The sequence below is a fragment of the Megachile rotundata genome, chromosome 2, assembly GCF_050947335.1.
Source record: "Megachile rotundata isolate GNS110a chromosome 2, iyMegRotu1, whole genome shotgun sequence".
Classification (NCBI taxonomy): domain Eukaryota; kingdom Metazoa; phylum Arthropoda; class Insecta; order Hymenoptera; family Megachilidae; genus Megachile; species Megachile rotundata.
In genome coordinates, this window is record NC_134984.1 from 14,225,507 (window position 1) to 14,243,153 (window position 17,647).

Sequence of the window (17,647 nt, forward strand, 5' to 3'; positions counted from 1 at the left end):
TTTGTTTTAATGTTAGAATAAGATCTGTTTATAGTGGTCCCATATAAAAATTTGTTACAACAATAAATGAATATTGATTGCTGATATTATTTCTTATATTTTAACTTGACCTAATTATAGCATATGTGTAACTGTAAAATGTAACAAATTAATGTGGTAAATTTAAAGTACTGTGCACAGTAATTCAATAAATTATCAAGGTTCTGATTTTTGTATTTAAACGTGTTACACTATTTTATATCTGTGCAAGAGCAAATAACAATCTCCAAAACATATTATGAAACGTGGAATAAACACAAGTATAAAGACCTTACAGTTTTTTTTTCTAAGATGGCCTTACAGGCTTGTGAAGCAAATAAATAAGTTTCCTATAGTTTCTACAGTAAACTGTGAAAATAAATAGCAATTATCTAAGAGACATATATGTAGTTGATCCATATACCAGAAACAATGCAAACATGTAATAAAGTCCTGATAATGTACTGTACATATCTCTATATATGTAGGCTTAAATGATTACACTGTGCGTTCGATTATCAGATGTTTAAGCAACAAGTGTTGAAAATAACAGTCAATTTTTAATAGCATACATTTGAGAAGCAAACTTTGTAATAGATTTTATTTTCACCGAAAATATTTATCATTAGCGTCATTACGAATGTAAAACGTGATACGATACTGACTATATATATGTCACAACATGTAAATATGTAGATAAGTCTGGAGAAGGCATTTGAACGATTGGTGCAGCGCGGAACGCAAGAAATTAACGAAGAAAATATTTACACAATATATTTCGTAATTTCTTTTTTCAATTAGTAATTTTTTTCATAATTGTACTTTGTACTAGTTAAGAATGGCTCCTAGAAAAAATATTCTGGATCTACTCCAAGTTGTTTATTCACAATCGTAAGTAAATAATTATAATGAATATTAATAGAGTCATCATAAACATCTGGCAATTTGGTAAATTATCTTGTAATATCCATAATAATTGTATTTGCTTTACATCAAGTATGGATTATATTTTTGAATATTACAGTAACATGTTATAAGTTACATAACATCATAATGATTAGAGTGATACATTTTTATTAAATAAAACCAATTTTATTATAGATGCAAATGTCCAGCTCATGGAAATCCAGGAGGCACAACCATGCATGAATTAACAAAAGCTTGCAGTACAGTAACAAATACCACACCAACAAAAGAATATGCTTTTGAGGCATGCATTCTACAATTTCAAAAAAGTCTATACATGATACATATAATACCTAATATTATATAGTAAAATCAGTTATATCATAGGTCATATAAATTGTGAAATATAAGGAACACTGTAATCAGCTTATTCAGATAATGGATATTTTTTAACTATTCATGTTTATTATCATATAAAAATTTATGGCAATAGTCTAAAGTTTATATACGTAAATCTTCATCAATTTTCCAAGTAATCAGCAATGTTTCACTTATTACATTTTTATGGATTAAGCATTTAGTTTTTATGACTTTTATGACACTGAATATTTTTTAACTGCACTTTTATTTAATTATGTATATATCTTTTATTTCATTTTGTAACAAAATAATTAGTTCTTATAGAAACAGTTTCACATATGAAAAATTTTATAAATTACAGATGGCTTGTTCAACAGTACGATATGGTGTTGGTGTTACCAAAGAATTGGGCATGGATATGCAAAATTTTGGTTCAAAAAGTGTTTGTTTAATGACAGATTCAAATCTAGTAAATCTACCACCTGTTAAAACTGCTATGGACAGTCTTACTAAACATGGTATTCAAACTACAGTCTATGATAATGTACGTGTTGAGCCTACAGAGCAGAGTCTTAAAGATGCTATTGAATTTGTTAAGCAGAAAAATTTTGATGCTTTCATAGCGGTGAGCCATTAAAAAATTTGTATAATTAAAAATTAATTTTAACTCTTATTTATTAGATTGTATATATCATAGCATTATACAAACTTTCTTTTATTAGGTAGGTGGAGGTTCAGTTATGGACACTTGTAAGGCAGCAAATCTTTATAGTTCTGATCCAGAAGCAGATTTTCTAGATTATGTAAATGCACCCATTGGTAAAGGAAAACCAATTTCAGTATCATTAAAACCTTTGATAGCAATACCAACTACATCTGGTACAGGATCAGAAACAACTGGTGTTTCTATCTTTGATTATCAACCACTTCATGCCAAGACTGGGATTGCTAACAGGCAAGTCACTTTTCAAATTACTATACAACTTTTATATCAAAAGCTTCAATTTAAAAGAATGAACATTAATTATCTGAGAATCCAGTTTATTAAATTATTTATTTAGTTATCTAAAATTATTATTTATTTCAAGAATTTTAATTGCAATAGAGCTCTGAGGCCTACTTTGGGTCTTATTGATCCACATCATACCTTGAGCATGCCAGAAAGAGTTTGCGCTTATTCTGGTTTTGATGTACTTTGCCATGCCCTTGAATCTTTTACTGCATTGCCATACACAGAAAGAACACCTTGTCCTCCAAACCCTATTCTTCGACCAGCTTACCAAGGTAGCAACCCCATCAGTGATGTGTGGTCAAGATACGCTCTTCAGATAATGCGCAAGTAAGTGAATGCATTGATTAGGTAGCAGAATAATAATTGTTACACAAATAACGTTTATATATATGTTTCTCTATATAGATACTTTGAAAGAGCAGTTTACAACCAAGATGATCTGGAAGCCAGAAGTTACATGCATCTTGCAAGTACTATGGCAGGTGTTGGATTTGGTAATGCTGGAGTTCATCTGTGCCATGCATTGTCTTATCCTATTAGTGGAAATGTACGAAGCTTCCAACCTGAGGTAAATCTAATGTAAATTTCATATATAAGAACTTAGAAAATTTTTAAACATGAATAATATTAATATATTGCTTTTTCAGGGTTATAGCAAAGACCACCCTATAGTACCGCATGGTCTTTCAGTTGTTATATCAGCACCTGCAGTATTTTCTTTCACTGGAGATGCCTGTGCAGACAGACACTTAGAAGCTGCTGAATTACTTGGAACTGATACTCATAAAGCAAAAAGAAGTGATGCAGGAAAAATCTTAGCAGATACTGTAAGGAAGTATATGCAAACAATGAAAGTTGAAAATGGTTTAACAGAATTAGGATTCAAGAAGGAAGATATTCCTAATTTAGTTGAAGGCACATTACCACAGGTAAAGATACTAATATTTCTTTTCATTAAACTTTAAAATAATTATAATTTTGTGGCTAACCTCATTTCATTATTGAACAGCAATTCTTCATAAGTTGAATACTTGTGATGAATTGGATAAGTTGAACAAATGTTATGAATTGGAATATCTCAAATAGAGATAATAATCAATAGAAAAGTTCAAATTAGTTTGTGATAGTGATTTATTAGTCACCATACATGAATGCTTACAATTATGTAAATTCACCATATGTTTAACAGTACATATGTTTGTATATAATGAATTTACAATTGTGACATCTTAATACATACTTATGATTATAATTTAATATTTACTTTTATATGATCATATATTTATAACTATATACGTATATGTTATACATTTTCTGTATTGTTTATACATCACTATTGATACCTTGAATTTACTAATTCATTCTTTGTGTCTTATTTGCAGCACCGCATTACAAAACTGGCCCCACGAGAACAATCTAGAGAGGACCTTTCACAATTATTTGAAAACTCATTTACAATTTACTAAGAAGAAAATAATTTATGTTACAGCACTTGATACAACTGAATCCAAATAAAACGTTAATTTTTAATAGTTTTAACTCTTGTGTCAAAATTTCTTTAACTCTAATTCATTTTAGTAGACCGTTTTTCCTATTGCATGCAAATAAAACTCCATGAACTACAAATAATTACAAGTTTGAACTAGCACATTAAAAATTACAAATAAAATACTAAAGATTATTTATTGAACAGAATATATTGCATGCATATTATGACATTTTCAAAGCCATCTTTTCACTGGAGATCCTTGAAAAAGCATTCATCGTTGTAACAACGATGAAAAGGATCTCCAATGATCGGTGACTTACAGTCTATTTTGCAATTGTTAATAAATTTTTTTATAATATAAGTATTTAATTTTCGTCAGACTAAATATTCGAACCTACGCCAAACATCGCATATTAATTATTAATATTTTCAACCGAAGATTAGCTGCAGATATGTTAATCTGAAGCAGTCAGACGTTATTACATATTGTTTAAAAGCTATAGATTTAATTCTTAAACATTCTACGAAACTTATGTATATATATAATACAAATAAATGTCACTAAAAAAATGTAGGACCAATAAACCTTATACAATCGATTAAAACTTATGATTATTTTCAGAAAAATATTGTACATAAAATTCATTATCAATTTTTCTCTAAAAATATAGAAATTGTAATACTTGTAAACGCTGTGGATTGATATTAATTTTGTGGAATTTATAAATATTACTCATGTAATACATTTTTAAACATATAAAAAATAGCTGTAACTATATTTGTTATAATTACATGAAATAATATTTTAAATTTCCAATACAAAAAGGGATTATACTACAATTTACTTTAATTTGAGAGAAGATGATAATGAATTTATTTCGGTTACGAATATTTTTCAAAATAATCATTTAAGGATATATCTCGTTACTTCATTATTTTAAATATCGAATTCCTTTTTTCCGTTTCATGTTACAAATGTACTCGAGTAAAATTATCTTTAAAGTTCGTTCGCCATAAAGACCGCGAATGTAGTACAATAATTTATACGCGTCCATTATTCCAAAGTTTCTGAGAGAATTATTCTGAAATTCGACAGTGAATTTATTTATAAATTTAATGAAACTTGTAGATTTAATCTTGCACTATTTATACGTTTTAAATTATATTATAAATACCTTGAGTACGTGAAAATTTTAGCTGACAATTTTTCCACATTTCATTTTGTTAATTATTTGTACTTTCTCAGGCCAAGCATCAAATCTCAGTAATTTTAGAATATTTCATTTTTAATCTTCCCAATCGAACGCTGTAATTTATTTTATTAAATATTAAACGTTATTTTATTAAAAGTATATGTAATAATTTTATGTTATTAAGAGCAATTTATATTATTTTATTAAGACTTACCGTCGAATAGTTTTAGAATAGCGGTAGTTCAAAGTAACTTTTACGAGGCATCTTGAGCCTCTCGAACTGACTTCCTTCACCGTAAACGTAAGACTATTCGAATAACGATCTGATTCTCTGTTCTAGTAATGTTGTCTGTTCTTCATTGTCGGCATTCAGCTTCTACGTATTTAATAATGGCTTCGATCACAGCAAAAACAATAAATAAATAGCGTAAATTCCGAGTATTCATTCAGAGGTACTTAACGTTAAATTTCAAATCATTTGGAACTGATAGTTCAATTTCTTCTTGAAATTAAAATTTAATATATCAATAAGAGAAAAATATTTATCAAGTTATTATTGTGTTTAATTTTTAAATTATGAGTTTGATTGTTGGAAGGGTTTGTAATAGTCTTTGAAGTTAGGCGGAGTTGGAAATTTTACGTTTTTGAGAATTTGAAGATTTAGGAATTGGGTAATTGGAAATTTGAGAGTTTAGGAATTTGGAGATTGAAGATTTGAAGATTTAGGAATTTAGAAATTGATAATTTGAGGATTTAAGTATTTAGAAATTGAAAATTTGAGGATTTAGGAATTTAGAAATTGAAAATTTGAAGATTTAAAAATTTGGAAATTGAAAATTTGAGGATTTAAGAATTTTATGATTAGGGTATTTGGAAATTGGAAATTTAAGGATTTAGGAATTTAGAAATTGATAATTTGAGGATTTAGGAATTTAGAAATTGAAAATTTGAGGATTTAGGAATTTAGAAATTGAAAATTTGAAGATTTAAAAATTTGGAAATTGAAAATTTGAGGATTTAAGAATCTTCTGATTAGGGTATTTGCAAATTAAAAATTTGAGGACCTAAGAATTTTATGATCAGAGAATTCAAAAATCACAAAACTGTTAAATTTAGTAATTCAACAAACTTGCAAGCAAATTCGCATTATTGATTGTTCAAACAGTAACAACTGAAATGGAACACAAATTTTATACTAAATTTTCGAATATTTTACCAGGGACAGTATTTTTATCACAAAACTATGGCCATCGTAGGAATTAACGGATTCGGAAGAATAGGTCGAATGTGTTTGCGTACTTGCATAGAGAAGGACATGACGGTAATGACTAGTTGTTAAAAATATTTTCATACACAGACATAGATTGTTCATTTTATTAGGTTAGCTTGATTAACGATCCATTTATTTCAACCGATTATATGATATATTTATTCAAATACGATTCGACTCATGGAACTTATCCTTTGAAAGTGGAATGCGAAGATGGATTCATGGTTATCGCAGGTACGTTTCAACTACAGTTTTTAAGTATTTAAACAGTAATTTTGTTGAAGAAAAAACCACCTCGTGAAATAAATTAAACGATCGCATTATGGGTAAACGATCGCAAAATATGGATAACTGTTTGCAAAATACTGGTACATTACATAAGCAAAAAGTATTTAAAATATTTACTCTACAACAAAGTACGAGTTAATTTTTTCTGTTCAGATAAGAGAATAGCCACGTCTCAAGAAAAAAATCCATGCAAAATAAATTGGAAAGAAGCAGGTGTAACTTACGTAATCGAAGCTACAGGAGTGTTTAATACTTTGGAGAAAGCAAGTGTAAGAACTTTAATTTTTTATTTTATATGTAATACATTTTAAAAAAATCAATATATGAATGCAAAGTGTATCAAGATTAATATATTTAGTTTTTCATGTTTAGATGTGCAATACAATTTTAATATTTTATTTAAATTATAGATATAGTTTAAGTATAGAGTTTGTTTAAATTATATATTTATTTTGAAGGCAAATATTTAGTTTACTTTAAATAAAATATATGATAATGTGTTTTGACTTAGAAGTGCTTCATATTTAATCCTCAGAGGGTTAATACATGAAACCATACAATTTTAAATCCTTAAAAAAAATGTTCAATTTTAAATCCTTAAAAAAAATGTTCAATTTTAAATCTTTAATAAAAATGTACAATTTTAAATCCTTAATAAAAATATACAATTTTAAATTCTTAATAAAAATGTTCAATTTTAAATCCTTAATAAAAATATACAATTTTAAATCCTTAAAAAAAAATGTTCAATTTTAAATCCTTAAAAAAAATGTTCAATTTTAAATCCTTAATAAAAATATACAATTTTAAATCCTTAAAAAAAAATGTTCAATTTTAAATCCTTAAAAAAAATGTACAATTTTAAATCCTTAATAAAAATATACAATTTTAAATTCTTAAAAAAAATGTACAATTTTAAATCCTTTAAAAAAATGTTCAATTTTAAATCCTTAATAAAAATGTTCAATTTTAAATCCTTAATAAAAATATACAATTTTAAATCCTTTAAAAAAATGTTCAATTTTAAATCCTTAATAAAAATGTTCAATTTTAAATCCTTAATAAAAATATACAATTTTAAATCCTTAAAAAAAAATGTTCAATTTTAAATCCTTAAAAAAAATGTTCAATTTTAAATCCTTAATAAAAATATACAATTTTAAATCCTTAAAAAAAAATGTTCAATTTTAAATCCTTAATAAAAATATACATTTTTAAATCCTTAATAAAAATATACAATTTTAAATCCTTAAAAAAAATGTTCAATTTTAAATCCTTAAAAAAAATGTTCAATTTTAAATCCTTAAAAAAAATGTTCAATTTTAAATCCTTAATAAAAATATACAATTTTAAATCCTTAAAAAAAATGTACAATTTTAAATCCTTAAAAAAAATGTTCAATTTTAAATCCTCAAAAAATATCTTTCAAAACAAAACACGCTATATTCCCACAACAAAAGTAAATATCCGATTGCAGTTACATATGGACGGCGGTGCAAAGAGGGTAGTTATCACCGCACCCTCGGTCGATGCACAGATGATAGCTTACGGTGTAAATCATGCTTGTTACGATCCGAAGAAATGTAAAGTAGTATCAGCTGCCTCGTGCACGACAAATTGTGCAGCCCCGATTATCAAAGTAATGCACGATAAATTTGAAGTTATTGAAGTAATGATCAGCAGCGTGCATGCCGTTACGTCGATGCAGAGAACATTAGATGGCCCCATAGAAAAGGGAAAGGTAAAAATATTTGCAAGCTTATAAGAATAATAAGATAATCGTATTAAAATTGTCAGCTGTGGAGAGACGGCAGAAGCGGGCTTCAAAATATTATTCCGACGTCTTCAGGTGCGGCGAAGTCGTTGGACAAAATTATTCCTGAACTTAAGGGAAAAATTTCGGCGATCGCTTTTAGAGTACCTATACCGAATGTTTCTTTGTGCGATATGACATTTAGGTAAGAAACTATTCTCGATATTCTATAAAGATTATATTATATAGGGTGTTTAATATTAATTTAGTTTAATATTTAATTTAATTAGTATAGGTCCCTGAAATGGGGGTAGTAATTCAAAAACGAAGCTTCAAACCCCATTTTTGCAAAGGGAAATCTTATTCAGAATCACGTCAGCTACCCCCTCATTTCAGGGACCCACACTAAGACACCCTGTATAGTAACCGAAAAAATATAAAAATTATTTTGAACGAATTTTATGTCTATAAATTACAGGGTTAGCAAACCAACAACGTATGAGGAAGTAAAAGATGCAATGAAATCAGCGTCAGAAAATGAGTTGAAAGATATATTAGGATACACGGACGAAGATTGTGTGTCGTCTGATTTTAATAACACAAGTTATTCCTGCATTTTTGACTCTAAAGCTGGCATTCCTCAGACGAGCACATTCATCAAAATCGTTGCCTGGTAATTAACGTGTATTTCAAATATTTTTATATTTACAATGCAAAAAAATTAAAAATAATTTGTTACGTTAGAAATTTTTAGCACAAGTATTTTATAATTCTAATTGTTAATTAAAATCTGCAGGTATGACAATGAATACGGTTACGCTCACCGAGTAACGGATTTAATAAACTATATGTATCAAGTCGATTCCGGTAACATACCAGTAGCTCCGCAGGAAGCAGAAGCTGAAGAATAATTCATTAAGTAACAACACGTGACGATTTTTAATACTTTACACAAAAACTTTAATTTGTACTGCTATCTGTAATTTAAGAACTGTTTTTATCAATTTTATTTTGTCTATTTACCTAAAAAAAGTAAAGATCACATATAAAATAACATTGTTACTATTTTTTTTAGTATTTTAACTAATATTTTAATAGAAGATACAGATCGTCGTTCAAATTTGGCGGTTATCGAATATGCCAATACAAATTTGCATCCACGTGATCCGAACGTAGCCGATGATGCACGAAATCAAAAAACGGTTACGGCGCATACGCCTAAAACCGATGACTCTTATATTAACGCTCTCTGCCCTTCAAATGACACTGCTTTCGTGGTAACGGTTACGTGCGGATCAATTTTTCAGGTACGTATTGAGAATTTCTCACTTTGCTCCATTTATTCTAACATTCATCTTTTCATGAATTAATAGATATTTCCTTGCTTCTTATTTTTGTTCCGTGATAAACTGCAGTCATCGATTTTCATCTTGGTATTAATAGAACAATTGTGATCTTGTATCCAGAATAATGTACGTGTGCTCCTACCGGCTAACATGACGTCATTAAAAAAATTGCCTTATTGCAATAATTCGTGCAATAATAGACATAAAATTGAAGAGTCTTTTAGAAAGAGTTTAATAATTTATGTGTGTTCAAATTTGTACTGCTAATGATCGGATGTTAATTAATGAATGTTAATTGTATTTATTATTTTGCATTACATTTAAAAAAGATGTGTCTGCTGTGTCGTACGAGCTATCTAGAGTTTCTATTGGTCAATTGTGATCATGATATTGGTACACTATGATTGCTGTATCGGTCAATTTAGATTTAGTTATGAATTGATAAGACGAGATAAATCAATGTCAAATTTTGTCTTCCGCAATTTCAACATTCGTTGTTGCAACATGGCCGAAACCCTAATTTATTTACTTACGTTTTCAAATTACAGAATTTGTATATTTTTTTATTACAATTTTATTTCTTTCATGTTTCGTTTTAATCGTAGTAAACTTTTAAGCTTAAAAAAATCTAATGTATAAATGTTATAGTTAACGCATAATGTATTAACTTTGCGTTCGTTAATTAAACATCATTTCATTTAAACTAATTAAAGTGATATTAAATCTGAAAGAAAAAGGTAATTACAAGCTGTAAAATGTGTATACCTGTATACACGAGAAAAGTCACGTTTGATTTCAAGGTCAAAATGGAAGGGAGGCAGTGAGATTTTTTGACCTTGATTGACCTTTAAGATCACACGAGGTGTACAATTAAACTATTTCAACTGTAATATACTGTTTAATTTTCAAAATGTATAATTTAACAACGCAAACAATTTTCAATATCACCTAATAATAAATAATACTTCAGCTGTTCATAAACTAATCAACTCCAGTTTTATTTATTTTTTTAATTCTAATGCTAGAATGTCTAGTTGCAAGTAAGACAATTAAAATAATAAACATAAATAATAATTTTATAAAATAAAGTAAAAAGGTGATTTTGGTAAATGAATTCATTTAACATTAAATTGTCATTTTCAATGCTTTCCTTATTTTTTCATCTGATTTCTAAATAATAATATACAACAAAACACAGACAATTTTGCAATAAATTTATGCATATTCTGGTAACAGAAACCATTTATTCTTATGGACGATTAATTTAATATTTTTTATACCAAAACAATAGAAAATAGCATTGCAATTATTTTTATAATAGTATTATTATAAAATAGAATTTGAACCTCGTTTGAGGTTATGACATTTGCAATGAGATTCGTTTCATTCACTTATATAACACAAAAACTACTTTTTAAACGTCAAAGCATATTTCAAGTACCGAAGATATATTACAGACGATCTCGTTTATTTTCTAGTTGTTCAGACGACGACGACATGAGTAAAATCGGAATTAACGGATTTGGCCGTATTGGCCGTCTGGTGCTGAGAGCCTCCCTTGAACGTGGTGCTCAGGTATTACATAATAATTTTATTAACACGATTCTCTTTTATCATATTTCATTGCATTTATTAATTGCAATTATTTTAATAGGTTGTTGCCATCAATGACCCGTTCATTGGTTTGGACTACATGGTATACATGTTCAAATATGATTCCACTCATGGCAGATTCAAGGGAGAAGTTAAGGCTGAAAATGGTTGCCTAGTTGTCAATGGCAATAAAATCGCTGTGTTCAGCGAACGTGAACCAAAAGCCATTCCATGGTCCAAAGCAGGAGCTGAATATATTGTAGAATCCACTGGTGTTTTCACTACCATAGATAAGGCTTCTGTACGTACAAATTTATGTGCTTCTATAAACAGATTTACATGTGTTTATATTGTTCTATAATTGCAATATTGTAATATACTTATGTTGCTTTTATAGGCTCACTTGGAAGGTGGTGCCAAGAAGGTTATCATCTCTGCACCATCTGCTGATGCACCAATGTTCGTTGTTGGTGTTAACCTGGATAGTTATGACCCATCCTACAAAGTTATCTCCAATGCTTCTTGCACTACCAACTGCTTAGCTCCTCTTGCTAAAGTTATTCATGACAACTTTGAAATTATTGAAGGTCTTATGACTACTGTACATGCTATCACTGCTACCCAGAAAACTGTGGACGGACCTTCCGGAAAAGTATGTATTCGTTTTAATGTACTTATATACTTATATTTTAATAAGCAATTTTATTATATGTTACTTCTTTTTATAATAGTTGTGGAGAGATGGCCGTGGTGCTGCACAAAATATTATCCCCGCTGCAACGGGTGCCGCCAAAGCTGTCGGTAAAGTCATTCCAGCTCTTAATGGAAAGTTGACTGGTATGGCATTCCGTGTGCCAGTACATAACGTGTCGGTAGTCGACTTGACGGTCAGACTTGGCAAACCAGCAAATTATGATAGTATTAAAGCTAAGGTAAAGGAAGCTGCCGAGGGACCTATGAAGGGAATCCTAGGATACACCGAGGATGACGTAGTGTCTTCCGACTTTATTGGTGACAACCACTCTAGTATTTTTGATGCTAAAGCTGGTATACCTTTGAACGATAACTTTGTAAAATTAATCTCGTGGTATGATAACGAATTTGGTTACTCTAGCCGCGTGATTGACCTGATCAAATACATACAGACGAAAGACAACTAAAGAGTTTTACGTACGTTTGTACGTAACACTTTCGTAAAGGTTTCTGTATGATAGTGTCTATCATATAAAATACATCGTTGTATGGATTTCAGATTAAATAACGTTATTTTTAGCTGGTAGCATTTCCAAGAATTGAAAATATTGAAATTGAGAATACTTCAACGTACATTTTTTTCGCACAGTAGAAGTACAATAATTAGTGTTGTATAGGCGTCTATCGTCGGAAACAAGTACAAAACAAACAGGCTTTGTTATATTACTTAATTTAGATTTGCGTTCATAATTTTGAAATGTAATTCGTAAACGATGAAAGAAAAATATAAATACAAATAACAACGTTGTATGCGTAAAAGTTACATAGTCCATGTATGTAACATAAATTATTATATTCTCGTGTTGTATTATCTAAGTACAATTACATTTAATTGATTTCTATTGTTCATTCATTCAACCTTCATAACAGAGACCTTAAAATATTTGTGATTCATTTCTGTAACATTAATATTATTTACCATTCATACATTGACATCAATAAAAATTGTTATGAAACTAAGAGAATGCTTTATTCGATTCTTCAATCAATTGTTTGCATATATTGTTACATTTTTACACAATTATTATGGACAAAAGGAATGAGTAAAATAACAGTTAACTTTATATACTTTTTACATGCTATCTTTACATAATTTCTATACACATACAAAAAAGACCCTTTTATGATTGTTGATCGAAATAGTTCTAAATAGTTTCAACAACAAGAGGAATAGTTTCTAGCAATCAGTAGTGGTTGTAATCATTAATAATATTAAAATATCATATTGTATGGCACGAAGAATTATTTGACGGTTCTCAGCAACGTTAAATCATTCTTTTATAATGATAAATTGAAACTACTTTTAAGGAGATAGCTATTGTGTCAGTAATATACTATAATTTATAGAAGCAGTATAACAAACATTTTATACAGTGCAATCTCGCTATATGGCCCGTTCAACGTCCATACAGATTTCCGCATATACTATTGGTGCTTCTTAATCATTGATTGTGCTTGAAAATTAAAAATTTTTAAATTTACAAGTATCCAAAATTTAATATTTTCAAATTTTCGGCGAAAGAACTTTGTTTATTCAAATGCTAAAAGGAGTTTCTTTTATATGACCTTATCTACCACTTTCCTGTTCCTAGTCTCATCCAGGGCCTTATATCGAGACTTGACCGTAATATGATGTGAAGTATTATTTCTTGCGATTGAAAGCGATACATTAAACAATAACCAAACTAATGTAAAATTAGAACAATACATAAATCAAGTCGAATCATTAACAATTTAATAAGTCTTTAAATGTTCTGCTTCTGCAGATTTCATTTTATCTCATTCCTTGTTCTAATTCTATTAACTATTTACAATTATCACGAAATAAAATACATTTTATAACAGTTTTTTTTTCAGGAATATCGATTTGCTCTATATGCCATGCATTTGAAAAATTTGATTGTACAGCGATACGAAAATACAGTTTTATTTTGTCATCGTAAACAATCAACATCTATCACTCATTTTTTATAATATTCTTTCTATAGTTTTGCAGTGTACAATAATCATCAAGCTTTGACTATTGCTCGATGTAAATGTTCAACTTTTTAATAGATTTTTCAGTATATAAAGAACTACTTTTTAGCAATTTAGAACAATACTATGCATAAAAAATAGAAATTTTTTTTTAAATGATTATCTGTTTTGTAATGTTAACATTTGGTTACTCTAATTATTACGAATATACGATAGTTTATCGCAAAAAAAAAGTAGAGAAAACTAGACTAGTACGACATATGAAATACTCGATTTTATAATGAATTTAGGAGAAATCGGTAATTCACTGTTTGGAACTTTTACAAATGTTAACACATTACATCATGTTAAGAGTAAAAGTTTTGCACGGAGATTTATACGTTCCTGAAGTGCGCTAGCTAATTCTCGTGTTAATTCTTCACAGACTAATCGGAGCTCAGCGTTTTTTTCTCGTAATTCTTGTAGCGTTAATTTCTTTGACTCTTCTACCTCATCTTTAGGTGTGTCTTCTTCTCCTCCTTCTCGTTCTGCAAGAAGAAACAAGAAATGACAAATCTTGTTATTTGACAAAAATTTTTTAAGCGTGTATATAAACCAATTAAGGAACTTACTTGGACTGGGTTTTCTATAAATATGAAATGCACCACAGACACCACTAAATTGCTGTGATTGGGGGGGTACTGTTTCCAAAGGTAGATTTTCAGGTAGTTCGCTCTTTGGAGAAAAGTGAGAAAAATCAGCAATAAAACTCTGATTTTCGTTTAATGTTTTTTGTCCTTCTCCCTCACTCTTTTGACCAACCAATTTTCGAGGTGAAGTCTGTAGTAGAGATATGTGACAAAATTTTCTTTATAGCAACAATTTTGCCTATGTTTGTTTACTTTCCAAATTGTTAAATTAATTCATAATATGTGAAATAAGTATCTACTGTATAGGTCCATAAGAAGCAGCTTAATTAAATGCAGGACTGGTCATTAATAATTTTAATTTCATCATTTGACAGTTAAACAGCAAATAAGAATACTTACGATTCCAGGAGAGATTCTTGGTGGAACTAGTGGAGGTGCTCCGAGGAAACTTTGACCATTTTTCCCTACAAGAACGCGCACAGTTTGAAGCGTAAAACTTTGCTTTCACAGCCACAGATGATAAGTATCGCAGAGTATTGGTAGCAACATATACCTAATTTATTAAGATCAAGACTAGAACTTCTTGCATGTGTTCTGTATGGTCTGGGTGGTGGTGGAGGTGGTGGTTCCTTCTTTGGAGTTACAATAATAGCTTCTTCAGGAGGTGGAAGTGGTTTTTTTATAAGAGGTCGTTGCACCAATGTACTTGCAGCGCGTTGGAGATCATCATCTCCTAATGTAACGCAGTTACTATTGTTACCGTTTGCTCCAGAAGCAAGAATCGCTGCTTCAGGCGTTAACCGTAACGGTACAGGATGCAGAATTTTAGGGTCTTTTTCGACGGCAGACTTTTGGAAATCGAAATTTACTAACTGTAGACCTGGACTAGTGAGAGAACTACTAGTTCCAGTTGGTGAATCAACAAATTTTGTCCATTCTTTATTTTTCTCATGAGTACTGGTGGAATTGGGTGGAGTCTTTTGAGTAGTTGTAGTTGATGGAACAGATACTGGACCATTGTTTTGATAAACCAAACGGAATAGTAAAGGTGGAGGTAAAACATTAGGTAGAGGCACATTATTCCTTCGTAACACAACAAGATGCATAGCCACAAAAAATTCTTCTAAACTTAATGCTCCATCTCTAGTTATATCTGCTAGCTGCCAAATGCGACTAAGTTGCCCTAAAGGAAGTCCAGACTTTTCGAAGAATGTCCTTGCAATGGGACCGTGCAACAGTCCCTCAGAATCAAGTTGTAGTTGCGCAAACTGAGCTGCATAATAATCACGTTGTTCATCACTAATTATCCACACTTCTTCTGGTGGGAATCCTGAACCATCGCCATCTCCTTCACCTTCATCACTGCTGTGACGCTCCGAACTTTCTTCTTCAGTTCCTAATAGTTGCCTCTGTTCTTCGGATACTAATAAGCCTTGCCAACCACCAGATACAGAGTCCAATATCGTTTCACCATGTATATCATTATTTCTTTCCTGTGTGACACTATTTGTCGGTGTCGGCGAATCTGTACTAGCACCAGTTTCTCTTGGAGATTCTGCTTCGCTTTCACTTTCTGTAGTGCTTTCAGGTGTATGGTGTCGACTTTTCATAGCTTTATTTGAATCGGAACTTCTTCTCCCCTCTTTGTCTCCTGACATTGGCCAAGTAAATCTGGGCAAAGTTATTATATCCAAAGGCATGGTAATTATGTCTTTATGAATACTAAGTCCTGCTTGATGAGCTGCTACAAGCTTCAATAATGCGTAGAACTGTTTCCTTCCCAAATGAGTGTCGATATATGCTGCTTCAGCCCCAAAACAGATATCCAGTATCTGCAAATAGTAAAAATCCATTTTTGTTATGAAATAAGTAAGTTTTAAATTTATAATATAAAATTATTTTAACTTAACAAAGGGTTTTCATTCAAACACACCACAAAATAGGATCATTGATTTTTAACTCTCTTTTTAAATGAGTCTTATTTTTCCCACTTAAATCATTACCCCTAAAATTTTCAAATCATCATCAACCCATAACATTGATATGCATATCTTTTATATGAGATACACATTCTGTTTCGTAACTGCTTTATTATTGTTTTGCTGAAACTTACAAAGAACAGGGTAACATAAATAGATCTGATGGACTGACATGTTTGTTTTACTGTCAGTTATAATAGATTGTCTAATTGAACATGAAACTCCTATTTTATACAGCAAACACTTAACACAGTGGTCACTGTTTGTAATCTGTCCATACTATATTCGAGAATGAGAAACCTGAGTGGCTATAAAATGTACAGAACTTTCTGGTAGACCTAATAACTCTTTAATTCTAACCTTCACGAGCTTTTACGACTTGCCGACTTGGTAGCGTGTTATGACACATCAAACGCCCACCATGATGCAATTAAAGACACTGTATGGTTTCGATATTTTGATCTGAAGCATGACAGAAAACCAACAGCTGACATACTATACGTAACGAATAGACGTAATTTACCTCCATCGTGACAGCTCCTGGCAAATTAGCCGAACGAAGTAGCTCAGCGATTTTGATCACCGGCACTTCCTTATCGCTGTCAGCTTTCTCACAACAATAACTGAAAATGTCTTCGTAATACAGGTGTTCGGTCATTGTTAGATGAAGGCTCGACATCGTGATTGAGTCCCAATCCATCTTGGCGACAACTCGGAGCGGAGCAATGAACCGCTTCTATACTCGTTACGTATAAACTGGGTCCGTTCTCTTTCTGTAGTCTCTTTCCTCTCTCTCTCTCTCTTTCTTTCGCTCTTTTTCTCCCTCTCCTTCGTTGTTCTTCCGTTCTTGACACGGTCTACTACTTTACGGGACGGTCGTGAGCACTGTGGTTACATCGCACGATAATATTATGATTTCGGTGAATCCCCTGGGAGTACGAGACGCGCCATTAAAAAATTATATACACCCGAACATAGTGAAATTACCGCTTGACCGCCATCTTTCTGCTCCCTCGGTGTTTGACATTACTATAACCTATATGCGTAAACTAGCTGCATCGCTCAACTGACATTTCTATGG

At 30.5% G+C, this 17,647-nt stretch overlaps 5 protein-coding genes across 18 annotated transcripts in view; 3 read left to right on the forward strand and 2 right to left on the reverse strand.

Moving 5' to 3' along the window:
* NO66 (Bifunctional lysine-specific demethylase and histidyl-hydroxylase NO66) overlaps nucleotides 1–6,209 on the reverse strand; it is a 48,670-nt gene extending 42,461 nt beyond the window's left edge. For 4 of the 6 annotated variants that reach the window (XR_013041636.1, XR_013041638.1, XR_013041639.1 and 1 more), the window contains exons 1-3: nucleotides 6,195–6,209; nucleotides 5,193–5,372; nucleotides 4,961–5,091 (exon numbers count right to left, since the gene is read on the reverse strand). The gene's annotated coding sequence lies outside the window, so the exon portion shown is untranslated. Of the gene's footprint in view, nucleotides 1–3,409; nucleotides 4,868–4,960; nucleotides 5,092–5,192; nucleotides 5,373–6,194 lie in introns of those variants that run through there. The other 2 variants (XR_001095100.2, XM_076542262.1) reach the window with 2 other exon arrangements.
* Nucleotides 77–3,835, forward strand: LOC100880896 (Type III alcohol dehydrogenase). 4 transcript variants are annotated; one of them, XM_003701002.3, is made up of 8 exons: nucleotides 77–909; nucleotides 1,120–1,228; nucleotides 1,646–1,909; nucleotides 2,007–2,239; nucleotides 2,390–2,623; nucleotides 2,702–2,864; nucleotides 2,944–3,225; nucleotides 3,679–3,835. In XM_003701002.3, the coding sequence occupies exons 1-8, from the start codon at nucleotides 857–859 to the stop codon at nucleotides 3,760–3,762; spliced, it is 1,422 nt and encodes a 473-aa protein (XP_003701050.1). In that variant the 5' UTR covers nucleotides 77–856; the 3' UTR covers nucleotides 3,763–3,835. The 4 variants fall into 4 exon arrangements, with proteins under 4 accessions (XP_003701050.1, XP_076398379.1, XP_012135358.1 ...); XM_012279968.2 differs by having other exon boundaries at nucleotides 893–909; nucleotides 1,120–1,253; XM_076542264.1 differs by lacking the exon at nucleotides 1,120–1,228.
* Nucleotides 5,466–9,439, forward strand: LOC100881009 (glyceraldehyde-3-phosphate dehydrogenase 1). 3 transcript variants are annotated; one of them, XM_076542266.1, is made up of 9 exons: nucleotides 5,466–5,575; nucleotides 6,198–6,299; nucleotides 6,359–6,482; nucleotides 6,690–6,805; nucleotides 8,014–8,277; nucleotides 8,334–8,494; nucleotides 8,768–8,962; nucleotides 9,086–9,208; nucleotides 9,388–9,439. In XM_076542266.1, the coding sequence occupies exons 1-8, from the start codon at nucleotides 5,555–5,557 to the stop codon at nucleotides 9,198–9,200; spliced, it is 1,098 nt and encodes a 365-aa protein (XP_076398381.1). In that variant the 5' UTR covers nucleotides 5,466–5,554; the 3' UTR covers nucleotides 9,201–9,208; nucleotides 9,388–9,439. The 3 variants fall into 3 exon arrangements, with proteins under 3 accessions (XP_076398381.1, XP_076398380.1, XP_076398382.1); XM_076542265.1 differs by lacking the exon at nucleotides 9,388–9,439 and having other exon boundaries at nucleotides 5,467–5,575; nucleotides 9,086–9,343; XM_076542267.1 differs by lacking the exons at nucleotides 5,466–5,575; nucleotides 9,388–9,439 and having other exon boundaries at nucleotides 6,163–6,299; nucleotides 6,364–6,482; nucleotides 9,086–9,343.
* A 20-nt stretch (nucleotides 9,440–9,459) lies between these two features.
* On the forward strand, nucleotides 9,460–12,817 carry LOC100874769 (glyceraldehyde-3-phosphate dehydrogenase 2). Its single transcript, XM_003701031.3, has 5 exons — nucleotides 9,460–9,596; nucleotides 11,114–11,210; nucleotides 11,290–11,529; nucleotides 11,626–11,880; nucleotides 11,960–12,817. Exons 2-5 carry the CDS (start codon nucleotides 11,133–11,135, stop codon nucleotides 12,386–12,388), a joined length of 1,002 nt encoding a protein of 333 aa, XP_003701079.1. The 5' UTR covers nucleotides 9,460–9,596; nucleotides 11,114–11,132; the 3' UTR covers nucleotides 12,389–12,817.
* Nucleotides 12,727–17,599, reverse strand: Reps (RALBP1 associated Eps domain containing). Of its 4 annotated transcripts, none has more exons than XM_012279997.2 (5): nucleotides 17,090–17,599; nucleotides 15,141–16,419; nucleotides 14,987–15,051; nucleotides 14,570–14,672; nucleotides 12,727–14,485 (listed from the first exon to the last, which is right to left on the reverse strand). In XM_012279997.2, exons 1-5 carry the CDS (start codon nucleotides 17,264–17,266, stop codon nucleotides 14,301–14,303), a joined length of 1,809 nt encoding a protein of 602 aa, XP_012135387.1. In that variant the 5' UTR covers nucleotides 17,267–17,599; the 3' UTR covers nucleotides 12,727–14,300. The 4 variants fall into 4 exon arrangements, with proteins under 4 accessions (XP_012135387.1, XP_003701080.1, XP_012135388.1 ...); XM_003701032.3 differs by having other exon boundaries at nucleotides 14,570–14,777; XM_012279998.2 differs by lacking the exon at nucleotides 17,090–17,599 and adding an exon at nucleotides 16,927–17,058 and having other exon boundaries at nucleotides 14,570–14,777.
* Between the last annotated feature and the right edge of the window lie 48 nt (nucleotides 17,600–17,647).

Coding starts and splice junctions, on each gene's coding strand:
- Reps (XM_003701032.3), bottom strand. CDS start 17,266: ATGGATTGGGACTCAATCACGATGTCGAGCCTTCATCTAACAATGACC. Junction 16,420..17,089: donor CAGGAGCTGTCACGATGGAG/GTAAATTACGTC, acceptor TACTATTTGCAG/ATACTGGATATCTGTTTTGG. Junction 14,778..14,986: donor CAAGAATCTCTCCTGGAATC/GTAAGTATTCTT, acceptor TCTCTACTACAG/ACTTCACCTCGAAAATTGGT.
- LOC100874769 (XM_003701031.3), top strand. CDS start 11,133: ATGAGTAAAATCGGAATTAACGGATTTGGCCGTATTGGCCGTCTGGTG. Junction 11,211..11,289: donor CCCTTGAACGTGGTGCTCAG/GTATTACATAAT, acceptor TTATTTTAATAG/GTTGTTGCCATCAATGACCC. Junction 11,530..11,625: donor CTACCATAGATAAGGCTTCT/GTACGTACAAAT, acceptor TTGCTTTTATAG/GCTCACTTGGAAGGTGGTGC.
- LOC100880896 (XM_003701002.3), top strand. CDS start 857: ATGGCTCCTAGAAAAAATATTCTGGATCTACTCCAAGTTGTTTATTCA. Junction 2,240..2,389: donor AAGACTGGGATTGCTAACAG/GCAAGTCACTTT, acceptor TAATTGCAATAG/AGCTCTGAGGCCTACTTTGG. Junction 2,624..2,701: donor GCTCTTCAGATAATGCGCAA/GTAAGTGAATGC, acceptor TTCTCTATATAG/ATACTTTGAAAGAGCAGTTT.
- LOC100881009 (XM_076542266.1), top strand. CDS start 5,555: ATGAGTTTGATTGTTGGAAGG. Junction 5,576..6,197: donor TGAGTTTGATTGTTGGAAGG/GTTTGTAATAGT, acceptor ATATTTTACCAG/GGACAGTATTTTTATCACAA. Junction 8,278..8,333: donor GCCCCATAGAAAAGGGAAAG/GTAAAAATATTT, acceptor TAAAATTGTCAG/CTGTGGAGAGACGGCAGAAG.